Genomic DNA, 22,523 nt, shown 5'->3' with positions numbered 1-22,523 from the left:
AATCAGTCTGGACGGCTTGATTCCTGGACTGGAGCCCAGGATTTTTTTCTAACTAGTTGGCTGTAACTTCCCCAAACAGTGCAACAAATCGGAGAGTGCGCACGCAGCTACTGAGTCTTCGACCTCAGAGGTCCTGGAAAGACCGAGGGGCCCCCAAAACAAGTGGTGCAGGAAACGTCACATCGCTCTTTCGCACCTGCCTCGCCTGAGAGCAAGACTACATTTCCCAGTAGCGCTCGCGGCGCGTACGTCTCTGCCACGCGGCTTTCGCCTCCGCCGTCGTACCGCTGGGGGCGCTGCGGCGACCCCTCCGCCGCCCCGTACAAATCTCCGCGGCCCCGGGGCCGCTTGCTTCCTGTTTGTCTGACGAGGAGACATGGCGGCAGCGCCGGCGGCTGCTGGGTCTGGGGCCGGCCGAGGGCGACGGGCTGCAGCAACGGTGGCGGCCTGGGGAGGATGGGGCGGCCGGCCGCGGCCCGGTAACATTCTGCTGCAGCTGCGGCAGGGCCAGCTGACCGGCCGGGGCCTGGTCCGGGCCGTGCAGGTACGAATCCGGCCCGGAGGGGCGGGGCGGGGCGGACCGGGCGGGAGCTGGCGGGGGACCGGAGAAGAGGCCTTTCCAGGCCTCCGCAGTACGGGCCCGACCCCTCTTGGCCGGTTGCAGGGCCTCCCTGCGGGCTGTGCGGATGCTGTCAGCCGCCGTGGGGCGGTGGGCAGCAGCGGGCTAGAGGCCCTGGTTAGGAGCCGGGCCGGCCTGGGCTGCATTGGGTATTGGTGGCGTGTACAGTCCTGGGCCCAGCTCCTGGATCCTCCCTACCCTGCGCCACGTCTACACGTCTGGGGGACCCTGGGCGAGTTTGCTGTAGCTTATAAGGGCCTCGAGTTGTCTCCCGTGAATTGGGAGATGGGTCATTAATGCAGCCCTCGAACGGTTCCCAAGCCTATCATAAATGTCATTCTCAGGCCTTTCTTTGACACTTCCCCTCCCCCTCTCCCCCCGACTTCTAAAGTAGGTTCCCATTGTTATTCAGTCACAACCCTGAATTCGTTTCGCTCACATTACTTTCTTGGTCTGTAATTACATATTTCTTTATTGTCTACCCTTTTTCTCGTCTGTATCCAGCATTAGGCTAAGCTCCAAAGGGTGCAGGGACTCTGTTTTGCCAATGTGGAGTGTCATGCTTAAGAGCAAGGACTTTGGAGTCGGGCCTGGATTCAAACCCTTGCTTGAGCAAGTGACCTTTCGGTGCCTCAGTTTCCTCATATGTAAAATGAAGGTGATGATTTGTAAACCTGCCTTTTAAGGCGTGGTGAGGATCAATGGAGACAATTGTGTAAAGCGTTAAGTGCATTCTTGTTGCTTAGTAAGGGTTGAAGGACAATCAGTTAATGCTGTACTTGGTATCTAACTTATAATAATAGTTATAATAGGCGCCCAATATACGGTTAGTATTTTTTGAATGAATGGAGGACACTGCTTTGGGGTGAGGCAGGATGAAAAGACCTAGACTCATCTAGCTGACCACCACTGCCCCCCACCCCAATTCATTTCCAAAACTTAGGTTGCAAACACAACTGTAAAACGTTACTTAATTTAAAGACAGCTTTTGCATATAGAAACTCTTTGAAGGATACACAAGAAATTAATAAAGTGGTTGGTGGGAGTGGGTGGCAGTTGGGTAGATGGGGAGAGAATAGGAGTGAGATGTTCATGGTATACTACATATAGTATATTTGAGCCGTTTCAATATTACTCAGATGATTAAAGGGGCAGAATAAAGATAAAAAGAAAAAAACAGGTGGTCTCTGTTTTAGCAGGTTACAGGTGAAGAAACAGTTCTGGGTGAGCAGTATTTTCCTGAACATCAGATAATCATAGTTGAGCAACTTTTTCCCCTTGCATTCTTCTTTATCTGCCTTAACATCCTGGAAATACTTGCTCTCTTGTTCTTTAAACCAAAATGCCTTACTTAACTGGGTTGTAGGGGCAGGCAGAAAAGGAATGAACATACTGAGCTCATACTTTGGATCAAGACATTGAGCAAGGTATGCATACAATGTCTTCATTTAATTTTCAGTCTTTTGAATTAGGTGTTGGGGCTGCTCTCTTTTCACAGATGAGGAAACTGAGGCTCTGAAAATTTAGGTGATCTCCCAAACACCCATTTTGCTAATCCTTTACATTCTGAGGGCAGTAGGGAGCCACAGAAGTCATCCAGCATGATAAATGAGGTAATTTAGGACACTTAATTTGTTTCCAGTTCTGGAGGACCTGGACTGGGAGGAGATTGGAGAAGCTCACCAGATAGAAGGGTGCTAGAATATTCTTGAGCCTGGGTCAGCCTAGTTACTGTAATGAGTAGTTGTGTGCAGGTGTGAGAGCTATTTCAGGGGTTGGGAGGAGCTGCCTTCCTAAAACTAATAGGGGAATTTCATCTTTCAAATGTATCCTTTCTTGGTAACTTTCCTTGATCTCTTCCTTGCCCCCCACACCACCTTTTTCCACATTACAGGTAAATTATTTCCTCACAGGTATTTCCATAGCACAGTATGTCCATTGTGGCATGTGGTATATTGGGAAAGACCAGATTTTTAAAAATGTTTTTAAGTTGTGGTAAACACATAAAGTTTCCCATCTTAACCATTTTTAAGTGTAAAATTCAGGAGTGTTAAATATAGTCACATTGTTGTGAATCAGATCGCCAGGATTTTTCCATCTTGCCAGCCTGAAGCTCTATCCCCATTAAACAGCAACTTCCTCTCACCCCCTGGAAACTGTCATTCTACTCTGTTTCTATGAATTTGACTACTTTTGATACTTCATAGAAGTGGGGTCAAGTTTTTTTGTAACTGGCTTATTCTAGTTTGCTTAATGTCCTCAAAGTTCATTCCTGTCATAGCATATAACAGGATTTCCTTGGAAAAGACCAGATTTTAAAGGAAAGTGGACCTAGATTGACCCATGTTCCATCACTTACTAGCTGAGTGATCCAGGTGACATTATTTAACCTTTCTGAACCTTAGTTTCCTTATTTCTAAAATGTCAATAATATCTATGTCACAGGGCTATTAGGATTAAGTGAAATAATATGTCTAAAAAGCCAGTGTGAAGCAGATAGCTATTCAGTAACTAGTTGATGTCAGCTTGTAGCTATTAGACTGGATTTCTCAAGGGAATTTGTCTTAGTTTTCTTCGAAACAGAAGCTGAAACAGTGGCAGGCCCTTGACTCAGAAATGTGTTTCAATTAAAATACTTCTTGGGGGCACCTGGGTGGCTCAGTTAATTATGACCGACTTTGGCTCGGTCATAATCTCAAGGTTCGTGAGTTGAAGCCCCGTGTCAGGCTCTGTGCTGATAGCTCAGAGCCTGGAGCCTGCTTCAGGTTCTGTGTCTCCCTCTCTCTCTGCCCCCTTCCCACTCTTGCAGGCGCTCTCTCCTGCTCTCCATCTCTCAAAAATAAATAAACTTAAAAAGAAAAAAAGTACTGTTTGTAAGGGTTCAGTCTTCCTGAGTCCTGTTTCTACTTCTAAACAGTTTCATGGCTTTAAAGAGTTCTGGAGTCCGGTATCCTAGGTTTGAACCCCAGCTCTGGTACATGCTTGCTGTGTGTGTTTGGGTAAGTTACTTAATCTCTTTATGCCTCTGTTTCTTCATTTGTAAAAGAGGGATAATCATGAGACCGAGCCTGTAAGGTTTTGGTAAGGACCAAATGAGTTTATATATACATTTAAAGCACTTTAAATGGTATTTTAAAACATAGTAAGCATGCTATAAAGGTTAGCAAGTATTGTTTAACAAATACTCTATCTTCTGATGGATCCTAAATCTATATTTCCATTTAGATTTCTCCATTTAACTCCAGATGGGTATATCCAAATAGTGTCTCAGTACCTCCACTTAGATGTTTCATGCGCATCTCAAACTCAGTATTTTAGATTAAATTCCTGATTTCTCTTTGACCAAACCTGATCGTCCCCAAGTTTTTCCTATTTCCCTAAATGGGACTTAAGAGAAGTCTAGGAGAAGACACTGGACCGCATGTTTTATTTAGAATGGACCTGTCCTGTGTGGATTTTAATGTGCCTTATTTTCTTTTCTCCCATTGAATTTGCCCTCTGACAAGGTAATAAAGTAGTACTGATACGGTGCTGTAGCATTTACAGAGCCTGTGTACATTTCTCAGCACATGTGATCCTTAACAGCAAATCAGATCTTAAAAATCCCTTGTTTAAAACCCTCCAGTGGTGGGGCGCCTGGGTGGCTCAGTTTGTTGAGTGTCCTGCTTCGGCTCAGGTCATGATCTTGCGGTCTGTGGGTTTGAGCCCCACGTCAGGCTCTGTGCTGACAGATAGCTCAGAGCCTGGAACCCATCTTCAGATCCTGTGTCTCCTCCTCTCTCTGATCCTCCCCTGCTCAAGCTGTTTCTCTCTCTCTCTCAAAAATAAGTAAAACATTAAAAAAAACCAAAACCCTCCAGTGGCATCTCACTGCAATTGGAATCAAACCCAGATTCCTTACCATGTGCGCACAAGACCTGCATGATTAGTAGGAGTTGAGGGAAAGGGATAGACTAGGCTCAGGGCAGAGTAACTGACACGTCATGACCCACCACTCCTAGAGCTAGTCTTTCAGTTTGGCAATCTGGTGACAAACTAGGTTATGGCATCCTTATTCTGTTTCCCAAATGCCAGTCATTGCTTCTTTCATGATCACTTGCGTATCTAAATTCTACCTGAGCATTACTTACTTCATGTTTTTCTTGAGATTGACCCTCCCCCCTTTTTTAAAAATTTCAATAAATTTGTTTTAGCCTCATTCTAAGCATTAGTATTTATGAAACCTAGGGGTTTAAGTCAACTGCAGTCTTCCCTTGCCTGTCAAGGGTAATTTGATGTTGAAAAATCCCTGAATAGGATACATTCTCATGAAGTAAAAATATAAATACTATTTATTTTAACAGGAAGTTAGTTCTGTATTCACATACCATAAAATTCATTCCTAATTATATTGAAACAAAACAGATTCCATTACAATGGACACAAATATTCACTGGTTAACATTTGTTATCAGAATAACCTAAGAAGGTATTTAATTTTCATGAATTATTTTTTAAGACGGCTATTTACTTGCACTTAATATGATATTATAAGGCATTAGATCTCTTTCACTTAGGACTAAACAAATACGATGCACATTTATGTTTATGGGCTTCAACCTTTAATTATTTAAAAAGAAAAGCAGTAAAGACAAACTAAGTCAATGGAAACTAAAGTGCCTGGAAATGTCATATCCACTGAACAGGTTGACAGCTTAGGCAACATAATGTAAGAGATTATCGCTGCTATAAACTGTCAAACCACAAGTACTCCAAGGGGAGAAACCCATACAACATCTGCCAGTAGTTCAGCTTTGAAGATGCCTGGATTGGTAGCTCTTTCATCACAGAACTCAGCTGTTCACAAGGAAAACAAATTCCAAATGATTATTTTTAAATGGAAGTAAATGCCTTATAAGACAACGTAGAGGTGGTAAAAGAAATTCCTTGTGAAGTTGGATATTTGGAGGACTATTGGGAAGCTCTCTAGGTATCATGAGTCTTGTAACTAAAAACTCTGTCCCACTTTCTACCCCCAAATTGTACCTTCCTGAGGCAACTACTGTCCACACTATAGCTGTTTGTTTTGCAGGAAACAGAATATCCAGTATTTCCAAGTAACATGCTGTTTCTTGACTTTTCAGTTTTAGACATTATGTTTTCTTCCCCTGTAAACTAGGATTTAATTTACAACACCCTATCTTACATATTTCTTTTTTGTTCTCCTGATGTGGTTTATCATGTTTGGCCATTGATGTTAAGAATTTACATGATGGTGGGGAGCCTGGGTGGCTCAGTTAGTTAAGCGGCCAACTTTGGCTCAGGTCATGATCTTGTGGTCTGTAAATTTGAGCCCCACAGCTGAGAGCTTGGACCCTGCTTTGGATTTTGTGTCTCCCTCTCTCTCTGCCCCCTCTTCACTCACTCACTCTTTCTCTCTCTCAAAAATAAGTAAACATTAAAAAAAAGAATTTACATGATGATGATCATGATGTAATTATTTACCATAGAGCCATGTGGTATAAAACAGTACTTACTTTGTATATGTTTTTGTTTCCCTTAGAGTTAAAAGCCACCGTTTTCCTCCATTAAAATTCTTTATTTTTTATTAAAAAATATTTTTACTAAAAAAAATTTTTAAATGTTTTTTATCTTGTTTTTGAGCAACAGAGACAGCACAAACAGGGGAGGGTCAGAGAGAGAGGGAGACACAGAATTCGAAGCAGGCTCCAGGCTTTGAGCTAGCTGTCAGCACAGAGCCTGATGCGGGGCTCAAATTTACGAACCATGAGATCATGACCCGAGCTGAAGCTGGACGTTTAACCAACTGAGCCACCCAGGCGCCCTTATTTTTTATTTTAGAGTAAGTGGGAGAGAGGGGCAAAGGGAGAGCGAGAGAGTCTTAAGCAGGCTCAGCAGTCAATGTGGCGCTGGACATGGGGATTGATCTCGTGACCTGAGCTGAAACCAAAAGCTCAACAGACTACCCCTAGAGGCATCTATGGTTATTGATTCTGGTGTATCTATCTAGAGACATGTAAAATTTAGAAAAGCAAATAGGTCTATATATCCTTTTCCTACATAGGTGGTATTGTACTGTACATATTGTGCGTTTATCTTTTGTCACTTGAAATTGTGTTTTGGAAATCCTTCCATAATCAGTGCATACAGATTTATTTTCTTTTAAGCATTTCAGAAATTTCTTGTGTTGAGGGGCGCGTGGGTGGCCCAGTCGGTTAAGCATCTGGCTTCGGCTCATGATCTCGTGGTTTGTGGGTTCGAGCCCCATGTCAGGCTCTGTGCTGACAGCTAGCTCAGAGCCTGGAGCCTGCTTTACATTCTGTGTCTCCCTCTCTCTCTGACCCTCCCCTATTCCCACTGTCTCTCCCTGTCTCTCAAAAATAAATAAAAGAACATAAAAAAAAATAAATTAAAAAAAAGAAATTTCTTGTGTTGAAATATAACTTGCAAATAAAAATGTACAAGAAATACATGCACAGCCCAGTGAGTAGTAATAAAGCCATCATCTATATTGAGCAACCAACTCGATCACTTCTGTACCTCTGGCCTACAGCTCTGGTTTTCCTCCTTTCCAAATGAAACTACTAGCCTGACTTTTTTTTTTTTTCAAGGTTTATTTTTATTTTTGAGAGAGAGAGCATGAGCAGGGGAGAGGCAGAGAGAGAGGTAACACACTCTTAAGGTGGCCCTAGACTCTGTGGTGACAACTCAGAGAGCCCAAGGTGGGGCTCGAACCCACAAACAATGAGATCATGACCTGAGCTGAAGTTGGATACTTAAACCAACTGAGCCATCTGGTGCCCCACTAGCCTGACTTCTAAAATTGAATTTAGGGGTACTAGTTTTTATGCTTTATATAAATAGAATGAAACAGTATATACTGAGTCTGCTTTCTTTTAATCGATATTTGTTAGATTGAGTCATGATAATGGTAAAGCTGTAGTTCACTAATTTTTATTGCCGTATAGAATTCTGTTGTAGTAACAAACCATGATTCATTCTACTTCTGTTGAATATATGAGATCTTTCCAGTTTGGGACTATTATGAGTACTGCTTATATGAATATTTTTGTACATGTCTCCTGATGCATATATGTGTAATTTCTTTTGGTTATATACTTAGAAGTAGAATCGCCAGGTTATGGGATATGCATAGGTTGAGCATCAGTAGCTATTACCAAACACTTTCCCAAGTGGCTCTACTCGTTTACTTTCTCACCAGCAATGTATGAGAGTTCCTGTTGTTTCATGTTCTTGCTAGCCCATGGTGTTGCCAGTCTTTTTAAATTTAGCCAATCTAGTGTGTGTAGAGTGATATCTCCTTATAGTTTTAGTTTGTGTTTCCCTATAACTAATAAAATTAAGCACCTTTTCAGAAGTCTGTTGGCTATTTGGACATCCTCTTTTATGGATGGGCTGTTTAGATCTTTTGCACATATTTTCCTGTTGGTTTTTTTCTTTCTTGATTTGAAGTTCTTTTCATTTCCTGGATATGAGCCTTTATAGTAATGTTTTACAAATATTTTCTCTCATTTGGTGGCTTGCCTTTTTAGTCTCTAGAAAGATCTTTTGATAGACAGAAATGCTTAGTTTTAATATAGCTCATTGTATCACCGTTTTCCTTTATGGTTAGTGTTTTTTGTATTCTATTTAAAGAAATGCCCACCCTAAGGATCATGAAGAAACTCTGTTTATTTTCTAGAAGCTTTATTATTTTGCCTTTGACATTTATTTATTTTTAAATGTTTATTTTGAGAGAGAAAAAAACACAAGTTGGGGAGGGCAGAGAGAGAGGAGAGGGAGAATCCCAAGCAGGCCCTGCACTAACAATGCACTAACAGTGCAGAGCCTAACATGGGCTTCGATTTCACGAACTGTGAAATCATGACCTCAGCCAAAATCAAGAGTTGGACTCCCAACTAACTGAGCCACCCAGAGGCCCCTACATTTAAATATAAGCTCCATTTGGAATTTGTTTTTGGACGTGGTGTAGCTTGTCCATAAAGATATCCAGTTGACTCAACATTATTTATTGGAAAGTCTCTTATTCCCCCAGTGCTCTCTGTTTTCATGTCTGTTTCCTGTTTATTCCTGTCTGTTTATCCCTGTACTGATACCATGTTGTTTTATTTTTTGTAACTTTATATGTGTTGATTTTGGCTATAGCGTACATATAGTGTATAGTAGTCTATAGTAGCTTTTCCCACTTAGTTATTGTCAAGAGTTCCTTGATTCTTCTTAGCCCTTTGCCATTTCCACATACATTTTAGAATGAGCTTGTACATTTTTACAACAAAATCTTGATTGGGATTGCATTCAGTCTATTGAATACAATACATCTTCTCCCCCCTCCCTGTCAAATCCCCCATTTTTACTGTAGATATAATATAAAAACAAGATTGGTTTTTAAAATATAATTTATTGTCAAGTTGGCTAACATACAGCGTGTGAAGTGTGCTCTTGGCTTTCAGGGTAGATTCCTGTGGTTCATTGCTTACATACAGCACCCAGTGCTCATCCCAACAAGTGCCCTCCTCCGTGCCCATCACCCATTTTCCCCTCCATCAATCCTCCATTTGTTCTCTATTTAAGAGCCTCTTGTGGTTTGCCTCCCTCCCTCTCTGATTTTAACTATTTTTCCCTCTACACTTCCCCCATGGACTTCTGTTAAGTTTCTAAAGATCCACCTATGAGTGAAAACCTATGATATCTGTCTTTCTCTGCCTGACTTATTTCACTCAGCATAATACCTTCCAGTTCCATCCATGTTGCTTCAAATGGCATGATTTCATTCAAGATTGATTGATATATTGTTTTTGTATTTAAATGGACTTTAAATTTTAATACTTTAGACTCTTTTGGATTGTATATGTGTACAGTTATTTGCAGTTATCATTATCATATAAGCAAATGAAGGTTTTATCTTATACTTTCCAGTTTATATCTTTTCTTTTTCTTGCCTGACTGTTGTGCCTGAGTTGAAGGGGCACATTTCTGATCTAAGAGGAAAAATCTTAAACATTTCACCATTAAATATGATGTTTGCTGAAGGTTTCTTTTTTTAATAAAATTTTTAAAGTTTATTTCTTTATTTTGAGAGAGAGAGAGAGAGCATATGATGGGAAGGGGCAGAGAGAAGCCCACCTAGGCCCAGTGCTGTCATCTCATAACCTGAGACGGGACTTGAACTCGTGAACCATGAGATCATGATCTGAGCTGAACTCAAGAGTTAGACACAACTGACTGAGTCACCCAAGTGTCCTTACTGAAGGTTTTCTGTAGATACCATTATTTGTTCACTTCTTTTTTCAGTTTATAATGTTGAATTTTACAAAACGCTTTTTCTGTACCAATTGAGATGTTCATATAATTGTTCTGTGTATTATCAGTGTGATGAATTACCTATTTTCCCTTGTTTACTTATGCTTTAGATGTCATAGCTAAGAAACTGTTGCCTAATCTGAGGTTATGAAACTTATGCCTATGTTATTCTCTAAGTGTTTTATAGTTTTAGCTCTTACATTTAGGTCTTTGATCCATTTTGAGTTAATTTCTGTATATGGTATGTGGAAAGAAGTCCATCTTCATTCTTTTGTTTATGGATACCAATTGTCCCAGCAACATTTATTGAAAAGAATAATTTTTTTCCTCATTGAATTGTGTGGACACTGTTGTAAAAAATCAGTTATTATAACTGTAAGGAGTTAATTTGAAATCTCAGTACTATTCCATTGACCTAGGTGTCTATCCTTATGCCAAAGTCTTGATTACTATAGGCTTGTAATAAACTTGGAAGTCAGAAAGTGTGATTCTTCCAACTTTACTCTCTTGTTTCAAGATCATTTTAGCCAACCTAGGTTTGGTCCCTTGCATTTCCATATGAATTTTAGTATCAGGTTGTCAGTTTCTTCAACGAAGCCACCTAGGATTGTGATAGAAACAGCATTGAATCAATATAGGGAGTATTGCTGTTTTAGCAATATTAAGTCTTCCAGTATATGAACATGGATGGCTTTCCATTTATTTTGGCCTTCTTTAATTTCTTTCAATGATGTTTTGTAGTTTCATTGCACAAATCTTGTATTCCTTTTGTTAAATTTAGTTCTAAGTTTTATTACTTTTGGTTTCATTATGAATGGGACTGTTTTCTTAATTTCATTTTTGGATTGTTCATTTTAGGTGTATAGAAATTTAGCTAATTTTTGTATATTGATTTTTATCCTGCAACCTTGTTGAACTCATTTATTACCTCTAATAGTTTTTTTATGTGGGTTCCTTAATGTATTCTATGTGAAAGATCATGGGATTACAGATAAAAATAGTTTTACTTTGCCCTCTGGATGCCTTTATTTCTTTTTCTTGTCTACTTGCTGTGGCTTGAGTCTCTAGTACAGTGATAGAGATACATAGAAATGGTGAAGATCTACATCCTTGTCTTCTTCTTGATCTTAGTGGGAAAGCATTCAGGCTTTCACTGTTAGTTATGATGATAGCTGTGGGTTTTTGGTAAATACCCTTTTATCAGGTTGATTATATTGATTAATTTTCATTTGTTGACCCAAGCTTGCATTCCTGGAATATACCTCACTTGGTCATGGTGTATAATGCTTTTTACATGTTGCTGGATTTGGTTTGCTAGTATTTTGTTGGGGATTTTTGTCTATGTCTATCAGAAATCTTGATCTGTAGTTTTCTTGTGACATCTTTGGTTTTGGTATTAGGGTAATAGAATGAGTTGAGAAGTCTTCTGTCTTCTTTTTTATGGAAAAGTCTTAAGTATTTTTAGTTTCTCTTTAAATGTTTGCTTACCAGTGAAGCATCTGAACTTGGGCTTTTCTTTATGGATAGTTTTCTTTCCTTTTTTATTAAATCACCATTCTACTCTTCTTGAGTCAGTTTCAGTTATTGGTATTTTGCTAGGAATTTGTCTATTTCGCCTAGGTTATGTAATTTGTTGGCATATAATTGTTCCTACTACTTCTTTATAAACCTTTTTTTTTTCCGTAAGGTTGGTAGTAATGTTCTCTCTTTCATTCCTGAATTTAGTCATTTGGATCGTTGTTACAATTGGTCATTCTAACTAAAGTTTTGATTTTGTTGTTCTTTTCAATGAACCGACTTTTGATTTTGGTGATTTATTTTTTTAATTATTTTTCTGTTCTCCGTATCATTTATTTTTGCAGTAGTCTTTATTTCATTGTGCTTGTTTTGGGTTTGGTTTATCCTTTTTTCTAGTTTCTCATGATGGAAGTTTAGATAATTTATCTGAGATCTTTTTTTAATGTAAGTGTTTACTCCTATAAATTTGTAAACAGTGCTCTGCTGTGTCCCATAAAACCATGTTTGTTTTCTTTTTGTCCTTTTAAGGAAAGGAAAGATTCTTTTCCATTGTTTTTGGACTTGCCTTGATTTGAACTAGCTTGAATGATAGGAAATTGCTGATACTCAGTTATTTTTTTTCCCACCGAAATGGTAATGCCTATGGTTCACCCTAACATAAATCACTCTCACAAACTTTTCATTACCTCTCTGTTACTTCTGTATTATCTTATTTTTACAATCTAAGAAAACAAGCTCAGGAAGGATACTGGGATTTGTCCACGATGCGTATCAGTCCTATGATCAGGATATCTAAGGCATTATTGAAAGCCTGCATATCCTGTAATAACAGTTATAAGGAGCTTTTGATCTGATTGAGGGACAAGTGTAGATTGAAAATAATTCACATCCAGCCCCTGATTAATGATATGTCCTTAGAGTGTTAGTGGAACTGGGTCATAATTGGTTAATGATCTTGTTATAAGTCTAGAAGGTTATTGCTCATTCCTTCAAACATTTACTGAGTCTCTGGCCCAGCATTCTTGGAGAGACAGAAGGTGAACACGGTAAACACAGCCTGGCACTTACTCTGAAGGAGTGTGTGGTCTACAGGAGGAGGGGACAAATGAATCAGTAATTGTGATATAGAGGATAAATGTTAGATAAGGCCCCAGAGGCAGGGCACTTACTCTCTTACAAAGGAGAGAGAGGGGGGAAGTGCAGCAAAGAAAATTTCTGGTTATTTGGCTTGCTCTTTAAAGAAGGAGAAGGAGCTTTCCAGGTAAAACAAACAAACAACAACAACAACAAAAAAAAAACAGGCAAGGACATTTTAGGCAGGGAAGAGCATGTGCAGAGAGACCTAGAGAACATGTACATTTGGAGCCAAGCATACCTTTTGGGAAAGAGATGAAACTAGAGAGGAGAGTAGGTGACAGAAGATAAAAGCTGTTGTGTCACTCGGGAAGGAGTTGCACTTTTAGCTTGGAGGCTATTGGAGACCTTTTGAAGATTTCTAGAAAGAGAGCTTTGAATTAGTTTGTCCTGGGTGGGTTGAGGAGGCAGCAGCTTTCCTTTGCCATGCATCCTAGTAGTTCTTTCCTCAGCAGTAAAATGTTCCTTTTTCTTCTTTTTTTTGACTCACAGTTCACTGAGACATTTTTGGCGGAGAGGGACAAACAGTCCAAATGGAGTGGAATTCCTCAGCTGCTCCTGAAGCTGTATGCAACCAGCCACCTCCACAGCGACTTCACTGAGTGCCAAAACATCCTCAAGGTAACTCGTAGGGCCCTTGGAAGGGCTGTATTCACCGCCAGGTGACCCAGATGTCTGGTTTTGTTTTGTTTTCTTTTCTTTTCCGTCTTCAGTCTGCTTTTTAAAATAGCCTGTTTTTATTGTGTAAGCTGTAGAAAAATTTGGGAAGTTCAGAAAAAGTACAAGGAAGAAAATAAAAATCACCTATAATCCCATCACCCAGAGATAATCACCATTCAATTCCCTGTATATATCTTTCTGGGCTTTCTTCACCCATATTTTGTGGCAGTGCTTGCTTAATTTGGGAGGCTAACTCTGTGCCCTGGGTTTGGGATAACATTCTTTTTGAGCAGGATTTTAAAGATCCCATATTGCTAAAGGCTCAAGGGCGTGGTCTTGTGGTTGTTGGTCATTATGGCCAACGTAAGAAGCTGAAGTAACTGGGCTTGATGGTTCGGGGTGGGGGGGGGAGGGGGGATGGAAGAGTGCAGAGACCTACTAAGGCACTTGGTTGCACACTTGAGCGTGTATCACAACCAGCTGGAAGTCTTGGTAAAACAGAGTGCTGGGCCACATGCCCGGAGTTTCTGAATCAGTAGGTCTGGGGTTATCGTAACCAAACTCTAAGTTAGGGAATGGGTCCAAATTTGAATTTAGATCACCAGCTCTAACTGCAGTTAAGAGTCATGCAAGTTACAGTTGATCATAATAACACTTGATACATGTTATTTAGAAGTAAAGTTGTGATTATTTATCACACAAGTCGTCCTAAAATATAGGAGGCACCAAGTAAAGTCTTTACTGTTAAGAAGACATGTTTTTATCTGTGCAACTTTTCTATAAATTGAAAATCATTTCCAAATAAAAGTTTATTTAATTAAAGTGTTTTGTATTCTTGGTCTTCTTATAGTCTGAATGGGTAGAAATAATTACAGTCTTTTTACATTTAGTTGAAAATACTTCACAAGAAATTTTACATTATTACACTTGATACCTGCAAAATCTCCGAGAGATGAGGTAGAAGAGAGAAAATATTTGTGAGTGCTTGCTGTGTGATCATTACTTTATTCATCCAACAGATACTTATTTGAAAGTGGCGTACCAGGCATATTTAATTCTTAGGGTAATTCTATGAAATGGGTGGTATATTTCTTTTAGTCCAGAATACGTTGATTGCAGGACACAGTTGCCTACTCAGAGAAGCAAAGCAGATTCTTTATTGTCTAATATAACTGGAAAGCACAGGTATGAATTCAAGGGCTGAACAGCCTTAAGTTGTCCATTTCTTATCTTGCCATCTGTGTGTGGTTTCATGTTCCTCCACGTGATCACAGCTCTAGGGTGACATTTCTACAACTTAGGCCAGCCACTGAGGTGAGGACAATGAGAGACTATTGGCTAGGCCTGCTTCTGGGGCTGGCACTGACGTGTTTGGTGGCAGTCCCAGCAGAACTGTGTGAAAAGTAGGGCGGGGCGTGTTCCCAAGGAAATGGGGCCTTTACTTGAAGAAGAGAAAAGGAGATAGTGGGCAGGTAAACCCAGATGCCTTCTACCATTTCTTCTTCAGTAGAGAGAACAGCCTCAGCAGTAGCCCACCCAGAGGCTGTGGCTATTACATGATGAGCCCAGACTTATCTTCCCCCTAAGCCAGCTTCTACTGTACCATGTTGCCAGGAGGAATTATGTCTTAGTTTTATAGGTGAGAAAGAGGAGACCCAGAGAAAGTGGTTCAGTCTTTAGTAAGTAGTTCAATCACTAATTATGTGAGCCTGGGCAACTTCATAATTTTGCTTTTCACCTATAAAATGGGTAAAACTGTACTCAGTTCATTGACTTATTTTAAAGATTAGATGGGCTAAAGTGTAAAAGCCCAGTGCCCAGTATATAACAGGTGGTCTGTAAGAGAGAGTTCTGCCTTTTCTTGATGTGTGGTACCTGGACCAGCAGTATCAGCAGCACTTGGGAGCTTGTTATAAGGGCACATTCTCAGGCCCCACCCCGGACCTATTGAATCAGAATCTCTGCAGGTGGGACTCAGCAGTATGGGTTTTAACAAGCCCTTCAAGTGATTCTGATGTTCACCACTGTGTGATGTTCACCTCTGCTCTAGCCCATAGTGTTGCATCTTCCTTCAAGGTCCAGGGAGAGCGAGCATAATGAGCAGGGTCCTGGGTTCTTGGCACACTCTGCTAGTTCATCCCACATGGTTCTTTTCTCCTCTGTAAGTGCAGACTCTGGAGCCAGATGTCCTAGGTTTAAATCCTGGCCCTGTCACCTACCAGTTGTATGACGTTGACAACTTCTTTGTACTTCAGTTTGTGTGTCTTTAAAATTGGGATGATACATTACTGTTATCTTTTAGGTTTGTGAAGATTAAAAGAGGTCATACATGAAGTACTTAGAACCGTATTAAGCATGAAATAAATTAGTGGTTGCTACTGTTACAATTTTTATCATCATATTAGCTTATCTGTAAGATTATTATTTTTTCTCTGTTATGGTTTGTTGGGGTCTATCTTTGGGTTCATGGGAGTTCAGGTTGGAGTAAAACTGATGTTTTGGTGTCTGGTTCTTGTTGAATAGTAAAACTGAAAGTCTCTCTGTATGCTTTTTTTAAACTAGGAAATTTCTCCTCTTCTCTCCATGGAGGCTATGGCATTTGTTACTGAAGAGAGGAAACTTACCCAAGAAACCACTTATCCAAATACTTATATTTTTGACCTGTTTGGAGGTGTTGATGTAAGTAGTTGTTCATGATTACTGCTGCTTGCTGGCTTGAGTATTTAGCTCTTGAAATGGAAGAAAGAAGAGATTTCAGAATTCATAGCAAACACTTCAGAATTTTAATCGTTAGAAGTTCATGGGCTCTTGGGGCACCTAGGTGGCTCAGTTGGTTAAGTGTCCAACTCTTGGTTTTGGCTCAAGTCATTATCTCACAGTTGGTGAGTTCAAGCCCCACATCAGGCTCCATGCTGACAATGCAGAGCCTGCTTGGGATTCTCTCTCTCCCTCTCTGCCCCTCCTCTGCTCACTCTCTCTGTCTCTCTTTCAAAATAAATAACTTAAAAAAGAAGTTCCAGGACTCTTACCTGTGTTGAAACACCGTAGCTTTTACACTAGAATAATGAATTTATTTGAGTTGATTATGTATCTACCTTTTTTTTTTTAAGGTGCAAAGTGAAAGGTATGTCTCCTACTTCCCCTTGTCCCCTCTTCAGAGACAACTGTGATTTCTAGTTTCTTCTGTGTCCCTCCAGAGATGTTCTATGGTCGTGTGTGTGTGAGAGAGAATAACTCCCATTGTCCCCACTTTAGATTTATTTTCTGGAAGAAAATACATGAACCCATTCAACCCATATGGAGGTTGAATACCCTATATACAGGTACACTATTCTGTACCTTGCTTTTTCCATGTAATTCTCTAGCTTGGGGATAGATTCATTTCAGTACATGTAAATTTGCCTGATTATTTTAAATGGCTATATAGTATTTCCTGGTATAATTATACCATAATTTATTTACCCAGGCCTTAGTTGATGGGCCTTTAGAGTTTTCTCACAACTTTCCTTTTATAACAAGGTTGCAGTAAATGCTTTTGTACATGGGAGTATATACCTATGGAATCAAAATATGTGTTTTATTTTTTATTAACTTGTCAATTATATGCCTACAAGGTTTTATCAGCTTACATCCGCAATAACAAAGTATAAGAGTATGTGTTTATCTACACCATCACCAACACAGTGTGTATATCTGTATTTTTATGGACTTTGTTATTAAAGTCATAGAAAAATGCACCAATAATTATCACAAAATAAGTTCACCTTTGTCACTACCACCCAAATCACGAAATGGAACATTCCTGGCCCCTAGTACCTCCTTTACCAAATGGCACTTTTTTCTTAAATTTATTTATTCGAGAGAGCACACATGTATGTGTGCAAGCCAGGGAGGGACAGAGAGGGAGAAAGAATTCCATCCAGGCTCCACACTATTAGCACAGAGCCTAATGTGGGGCTCCATCTCGTGAACTGAGATCATGACCTGAGCTGAGATCAAGAATTAGATGCTTAAGTGACTGAGCTACCCAGGTGCCCCCCAAATGGTACATTTTAAGTAAAATTTATATATTTGCTAAATAGATATGGGGACAATGGTATTTCTCTAGTTTTTTAAAAAGCTTTATTGAGATATAGTTCACATACCATACAATTCACCCATGTAAAGGGACACTTCAGTGGTGTTTAGTGTATTCACAGGTCTTCTGCAACCATCACCACAGTCAATTTTAGGACATTTTTATCCCCCTAGAAAAACTCCATCATATGTTTTAGCTATACCCCTATATACCCCTGTCACAGGCAACTTTTACTCTACTTTCTATCTCTATAGATAGCACTATTCTGGACATTTCGTCTTAACGCAATCATGTAATATGTGGTTTTCTGTTACGGACTTCTTTAACTCAGCTTAATGTTTTCAAGTTCATCTTTGTCGTGGCATATGTCAGTACTGCATTCCTTTTTATGGCTGAAGAACATTCCATTGTATGTATGTACCACATTTTGTATATCTTTTTGTCATTCAATGGATTTTTGGGGCTTCTGCCTTTTAGCTATTAGGAATAATGCTACTCTTAACATTTGTGTCCACTTTCTGTATGGACATATGTTTTTATTAATTTAGGCTATATACCTGGGAGTAGGGTTGCCAAGTCATGTGGTAACTGTTAAGTTTAATCTTTTGAGGATACTTTAGACTATTTTCCAAAACAGCTGTACCATTTTACATGCCCACCAATGGTATATGAGGGTTCTAATTTTTCTACATCCTTGTCAGCAATTATTATCTGTGCTTTCAATTATAGCCATGCTCCTGGGTATAGAGTGGTATCTCACTGTGGTTTTGCAGTGGGTTTTCCGGATGGCTAATGGTGTGGAACATCTTTTTATGTGCTTATGGGTCATCTGTAGGTTTTCCTTGGAAAATCTATATCTACTTTTCTAATTTTTAAATTGCATTTATGCCTTTTAAGAGTATTTTATATATTCTCTTTATAGTTATTAAATTTTGCATTCTTCCGTGAGTGGGATTGCAGATCTTTTCATGTATTTATAAGTAGTTTCTTTTCTGCCAGTAGTCTCTTAGTGTCTTTTGCATCCTTTTCTATTTGGTTATTAGGCCTTTATTGATTTTTCCATTTTAGTTTGTTTGGGCTGCTATATATAACAAACTGTCACAGACTGGGTAACTTATGACCAACAGAAGTCTATTTCTTGTAATTCTGGAGGTTGGGAAGTCCATGGTCATGACACTGGCAAATTTGGTGTCTGGTGAAGGCCCTCTTCCAGGTTGTAGACCGTCAGCCTCTTTGTCCTCATGTAGTGTGAGGGGCCAGGGATCTTTCAGGAGCCTCTTTTAGAGGGACATAATCCCATTCATGAGAGCTCTGCCTCCTTACCTAATCAGCTTCCATAGGCTCCACCTCCTAATGCTATTCCATTTGGCATTAGGATTTAACATATGAATTTTGAGAGGACACAAACATTTAGACTATAACACTTTGTAAGTACTCAATTTTTAAAGGCCCTTTGTTGGGGCACCTGAATGGCTCAGTTGGTTAAGTGTCTGACTTTGGCTCAGGTCATGATCTCACAGTTAGTGAGTGAGCCCAAGTCCCAAAAGCTGGGCTCTCTACTGTCAGCACAGGGCCCACTTTGGATTCTCTGCCCCTCCCCTGCTCAAGCGTGTCATGCGCCCCCCACCTCCATCTCTCTCAAAAATAAATAAAAACTTAGAAAAAATAAATAAAGGTCTTTTGTTATATGTGTTGGGTTTTTTTTCCCAAGTTTGAAAATTAAATTTTAACTGTTTATGATACTTTTAAATTGTAGAGGGCTTTACTCTTTGGGTATAGGAATGATGTTCACTTTGTGTCAACTGGAGCTGTACATTTGTGGGGTATACTCTGCTGGGTCATGTTACACTGCAATTTAAGAAATGTTTCCTTAAAGATGCCATTTTCCACAAAAGTAAAGATTGAATGTTACTCATTTGCATCCATAGCGTCAGCTGTAGTCTTTGTTCCCCAGTAGTCGCTCAACACTGCCTCTCCTCAGCAGCCCTCGTGGTCCTGCAGCAGTTACCTAATGACCAGCTTGAGGGATCCCTCACCTCTGATTTGTTCATCGAGGAATCTATTTTAATAGAAACCACTGTATTTATGGGAGGATAAAGGATAGTGTGAGTCTCCAGCCTGATGTCTGTTTGGATCAAAGTTTCTTGATTTTGTGAGGTTTTGGTCTGCTTTGGAGATGATTAGGTTCTCCAGGAATTTTAGTCTGTTCATAAATAGGAGCTTTTGCTCGGGTCCTTTTGCTCTCGACTTACCTTTAGTTGGGTGCATTTGTTCTTGTTGAACTCCCTGGTTATCTTGCTCCTGTTTCAGACAGAGCTCTTTATTTCTTCCTCTGCCAGTCACTAGCTATGCCCTAAAGTAACCCTTTCTTCAATATGAATTGGAATACTTGGGCATGCTGGTGGTTAGATGACTCCTTTGTCAACCTGACCAATGCCTGTCGCAGCAGTGAAAAGTGTATCCTGGAGTTTGTAAAGTCAGATCTGTACTGGGTCAAGTGGGTAACTGACTGGACTGACGGAGCGAGTCAGATAATCTGTGTAAATTAAGTGCCTGGAGGGACTGTGGAGAGTGTGTGCTTGCTTTTACCCCCATTGACTGTTGTTGCCCTGAAGGTGTGTGGGAAATCTAGATTCTTATGTAAAGTCTCCCAGCTTTTCAGTAGATGTGGACTAGATGAAATGTCTGTAGGGCAGGTGTAGTTCATAGCTTGACATTCAAGGACTTTTAATATATTCATTGACATAATCCATCTTCCTTATTAGTATTTTTTGTTTATTATATTTGAGAGAGAGAAAAAGAGACAGTACATGAACGGGGGAGGGGCAGAGAGAGAGGGAGACACAGAATCTGAAGCAAGCTCCAGGCTCTGAGCTGTCAGCAGAGAGCCTAACACGTGGCTCAGATTCACTAACCTTGAGATCATGACGTGAGCCACCCAGGTGCCCATGAAGTAAATTTATTTTAAATACATATTTTATGCCGTTGAGCATCTTATGCCTTTGGATGATTTTGAGAAGTGGGGCCTCTCTTTAGAAAATTTAAAACCTTAAAGATCATTAATCATTTTGCCTTGTTTACATTTCTAGAACTTTCTCATGGAAATGTGAGTCAAAATGACGCAAAGTTTGTGTAAAAGGATGCTTAGTGCAATATCACATTAATAAGTAAAAGTATTCCTGGGGCACCTGGGTGGCTCAGTCGGTTGAGTGTCTGACTTCGGCTCAGGTCATGATCTCACAGTTCATGGGTTCGAGCCCCACATCAGGCTCTGTGCTGACAGCTCAGAGCCTGGAGCCTGCTTCGGATTCTGTGTCTCCCTCTCTCTCCGACCCTCCCCTGTTCACGCTGTCTCTCTCAAAAATTAAAAAAAAAAAAAAAAGTATTCCTCAGCAGGAAGGCAATTTTTGTTTTCTGAAAGGTTGGTGGGATATTGTTGATTTACTGTTACTTTTTATTCTCTACTAAGCTAATTTTTTAAATTTTTAAAAAAATGTTTTATTTATTTTTGAGAGAGAGAGACAGCGTGAGCAGGGGAAGGTCAGAGAGAGCGGGAGACACAGAATCCAAAGACAGGCTCTAGGCTCTGAGCTAGCTGTCAGCACAGAGCCCGACACAGGCTTGAACCCATGAACTGTGAGATCATGATCTGAGCTGAAGTCAGACATTTAACTGACTGAGCCACCCAGGAGCCCCTCTACTAAATTAATTTTTACTCTAATTCTTATTATTTCCTTTCTTCTGCATACCATGGGTTTGCATCTCTCTTCTATTGCCTTAATGTGGAAGATAAGGTTATTGGTTTGAGTAATTCTTTTTTTTTTAAGTATAGGCATTTACAACTATAAATTTCCATCTGAACACATATCATAAGTTTTACTGTATTCATTTATGTCAAAGTATTTTCTAATTTTTTTGACTCATTTATTCATATGTGCTTTTTAGTTATCCACATTGGTGAATTTCCCAAATTTCTTTGTTACTTTTAATTTTATTTCATTGTGGTAGATAATATGCTTTGTGTAATTTCAGTCCTTTCCATTTATTGCGGCATGTTTTATGGTCTATGATACATCCTGGAGAATATTCAATGTATACCTGCATAGAATGTATGTGTATTCTCTTGATAGGCAGAATGTTCTATAGATGTCTGTTAGAGCTTGTTGATTTATAATAGTCAAGTCTTCGGGGGTGCCTGGGTGGCCCAGTTGATTTAGCCTCTGACTCTTAGTTTTGGCTCAGGGCATGATCTCACGGTTCTGTGAATTTGAGCCCCACATTGGACTCTGCACTGATGCTGCAGAGCCTGATTGGGATTCTCTCTCTCCCTTTCTCTGTCTGCCTCTCTATCTCTCAAAAAAAAAAAAAAAAGTTAAATAATTTAAAAATAAAAATAAAATGAGAAAACTGAGGCCATGGAGAGACATTACTTGCCCAAATTGCCATGGAGACTAGGTGGCTGAGCTGTGACTAGAACACGGGCTTCTTGACTCTTGGTACAGTGCTCATTCCCATGAGCCTCACTGCCTTCTGGGTGTGTTGGGAACAAGAGGGGCTTTCAGCACTATGACAGATATTAGAGCCATCAGTTGTCATGACGAGGATGGCTTTATAAGTTACGCTTGGAAATAATTTTGAAGATTTTACCCAATTTTCTTTTCTTTTTTTTTTTTAACTTTTTAACTTTTTATCTATAGCTCCTTGTAGAAATTCTTATGAGGCCTACAATCTCTATCCGGGGACAAAAACTGAAAAGTAAGTATACTTGCAAGCCACTGGCCCTCATTTCCCAGCCTGCTGATGTGATGTGGTTTTCAGGGGCTTCTCTTCTTTCACCTCCTAACTCAAGAGTGCGGGTCTGCCTTCTGTTCAGTGGCAGCATATCAGTTTTATACTCAGTAGAAATATAGATCTGGGGCTTTAAACGAAAAAGTGTGCAAGCCACTGGGCTAAAAGAATTGCATCTATGTAGTTTCTAATAGTCTCCAGGCCCAACTTTTAGGTTTTCTCTGGAAATTCTTATTTCTCCTATCTAGTTAATTGAGGGAGTAAAGAATAACTTGGTAGGATCATTTGTTTGTTTTATGTTGTTGTTTAAAGGTGATATGTGCTCTTGGTAAAAAGTTCAGTCATTACGAGAAATGGTAAGGGTTAAAAAGTCAAAGGGTTTTGGTAGCACGTTATTTCTTAAGCT

The 22,523-nt window shown here is 39.8% G+C and overlaps 1 protein-coding gene across 3 annotated transcripts in view; it reads left to right on the top strand.

Moving 5' to 3' along the window:
- The first annotated feature begins 329 nt into the window (after positions 1–329).
- Positions 330–22,523, top strand: part of TRPC4AP (transient receptor potential cation channel subfamily C member 4 associated protein) — a 67,650-nt gene continuing 45,456 nt past the window's right edge. Inside the window, exons 1-4 of one of the 3 annotated variants that reach the window (XM_029916809.1) lie at positions 330–544; positions 13,084–13,212; positions 15,814–15,930; positions 22,027–22,084. In XM_029916809.1, coding sequence (XP_029772669.1) covers positions 377–544; positions 13,084–13,212; positions 15,814–15,930; positions 22,027–22,084 — 472 coding nt within the window. In that variant the 5' untranslated portion in view covers positions 330–376. Of the gene's footprint in view, positions 545–3,582; positions 3,619–13,083; positions 13,213–15,813; positions 15,931–22,026; positions 22,085–22,523 lie in introns of those variants that run through there. The other 2 variants (XM_029916808.1, XM_029916810.1) reach the window with 2 other exon arrangements.

The sequence above is a fragment of the Suricata suricatta genome, chromosome 12 (assembly GCF_006229205.1).
Source record: "Suricata suricatta isolate VVHF042 chromosome 12, meerkat_22Aug2017_6uvM2_HiC, whole genome shotgun sequence".
Classification (NCBI taxonomy): Eukaryota; Metazoa; Chordata; class Mammalia; order Carnivora; family Herpestidae; genus Suricata; species Suricata suricatta.
Note: the sequence above shows the minus strand (reverse complement) of the source record. Positions and strands in the feature narration are given on the sequence as shown.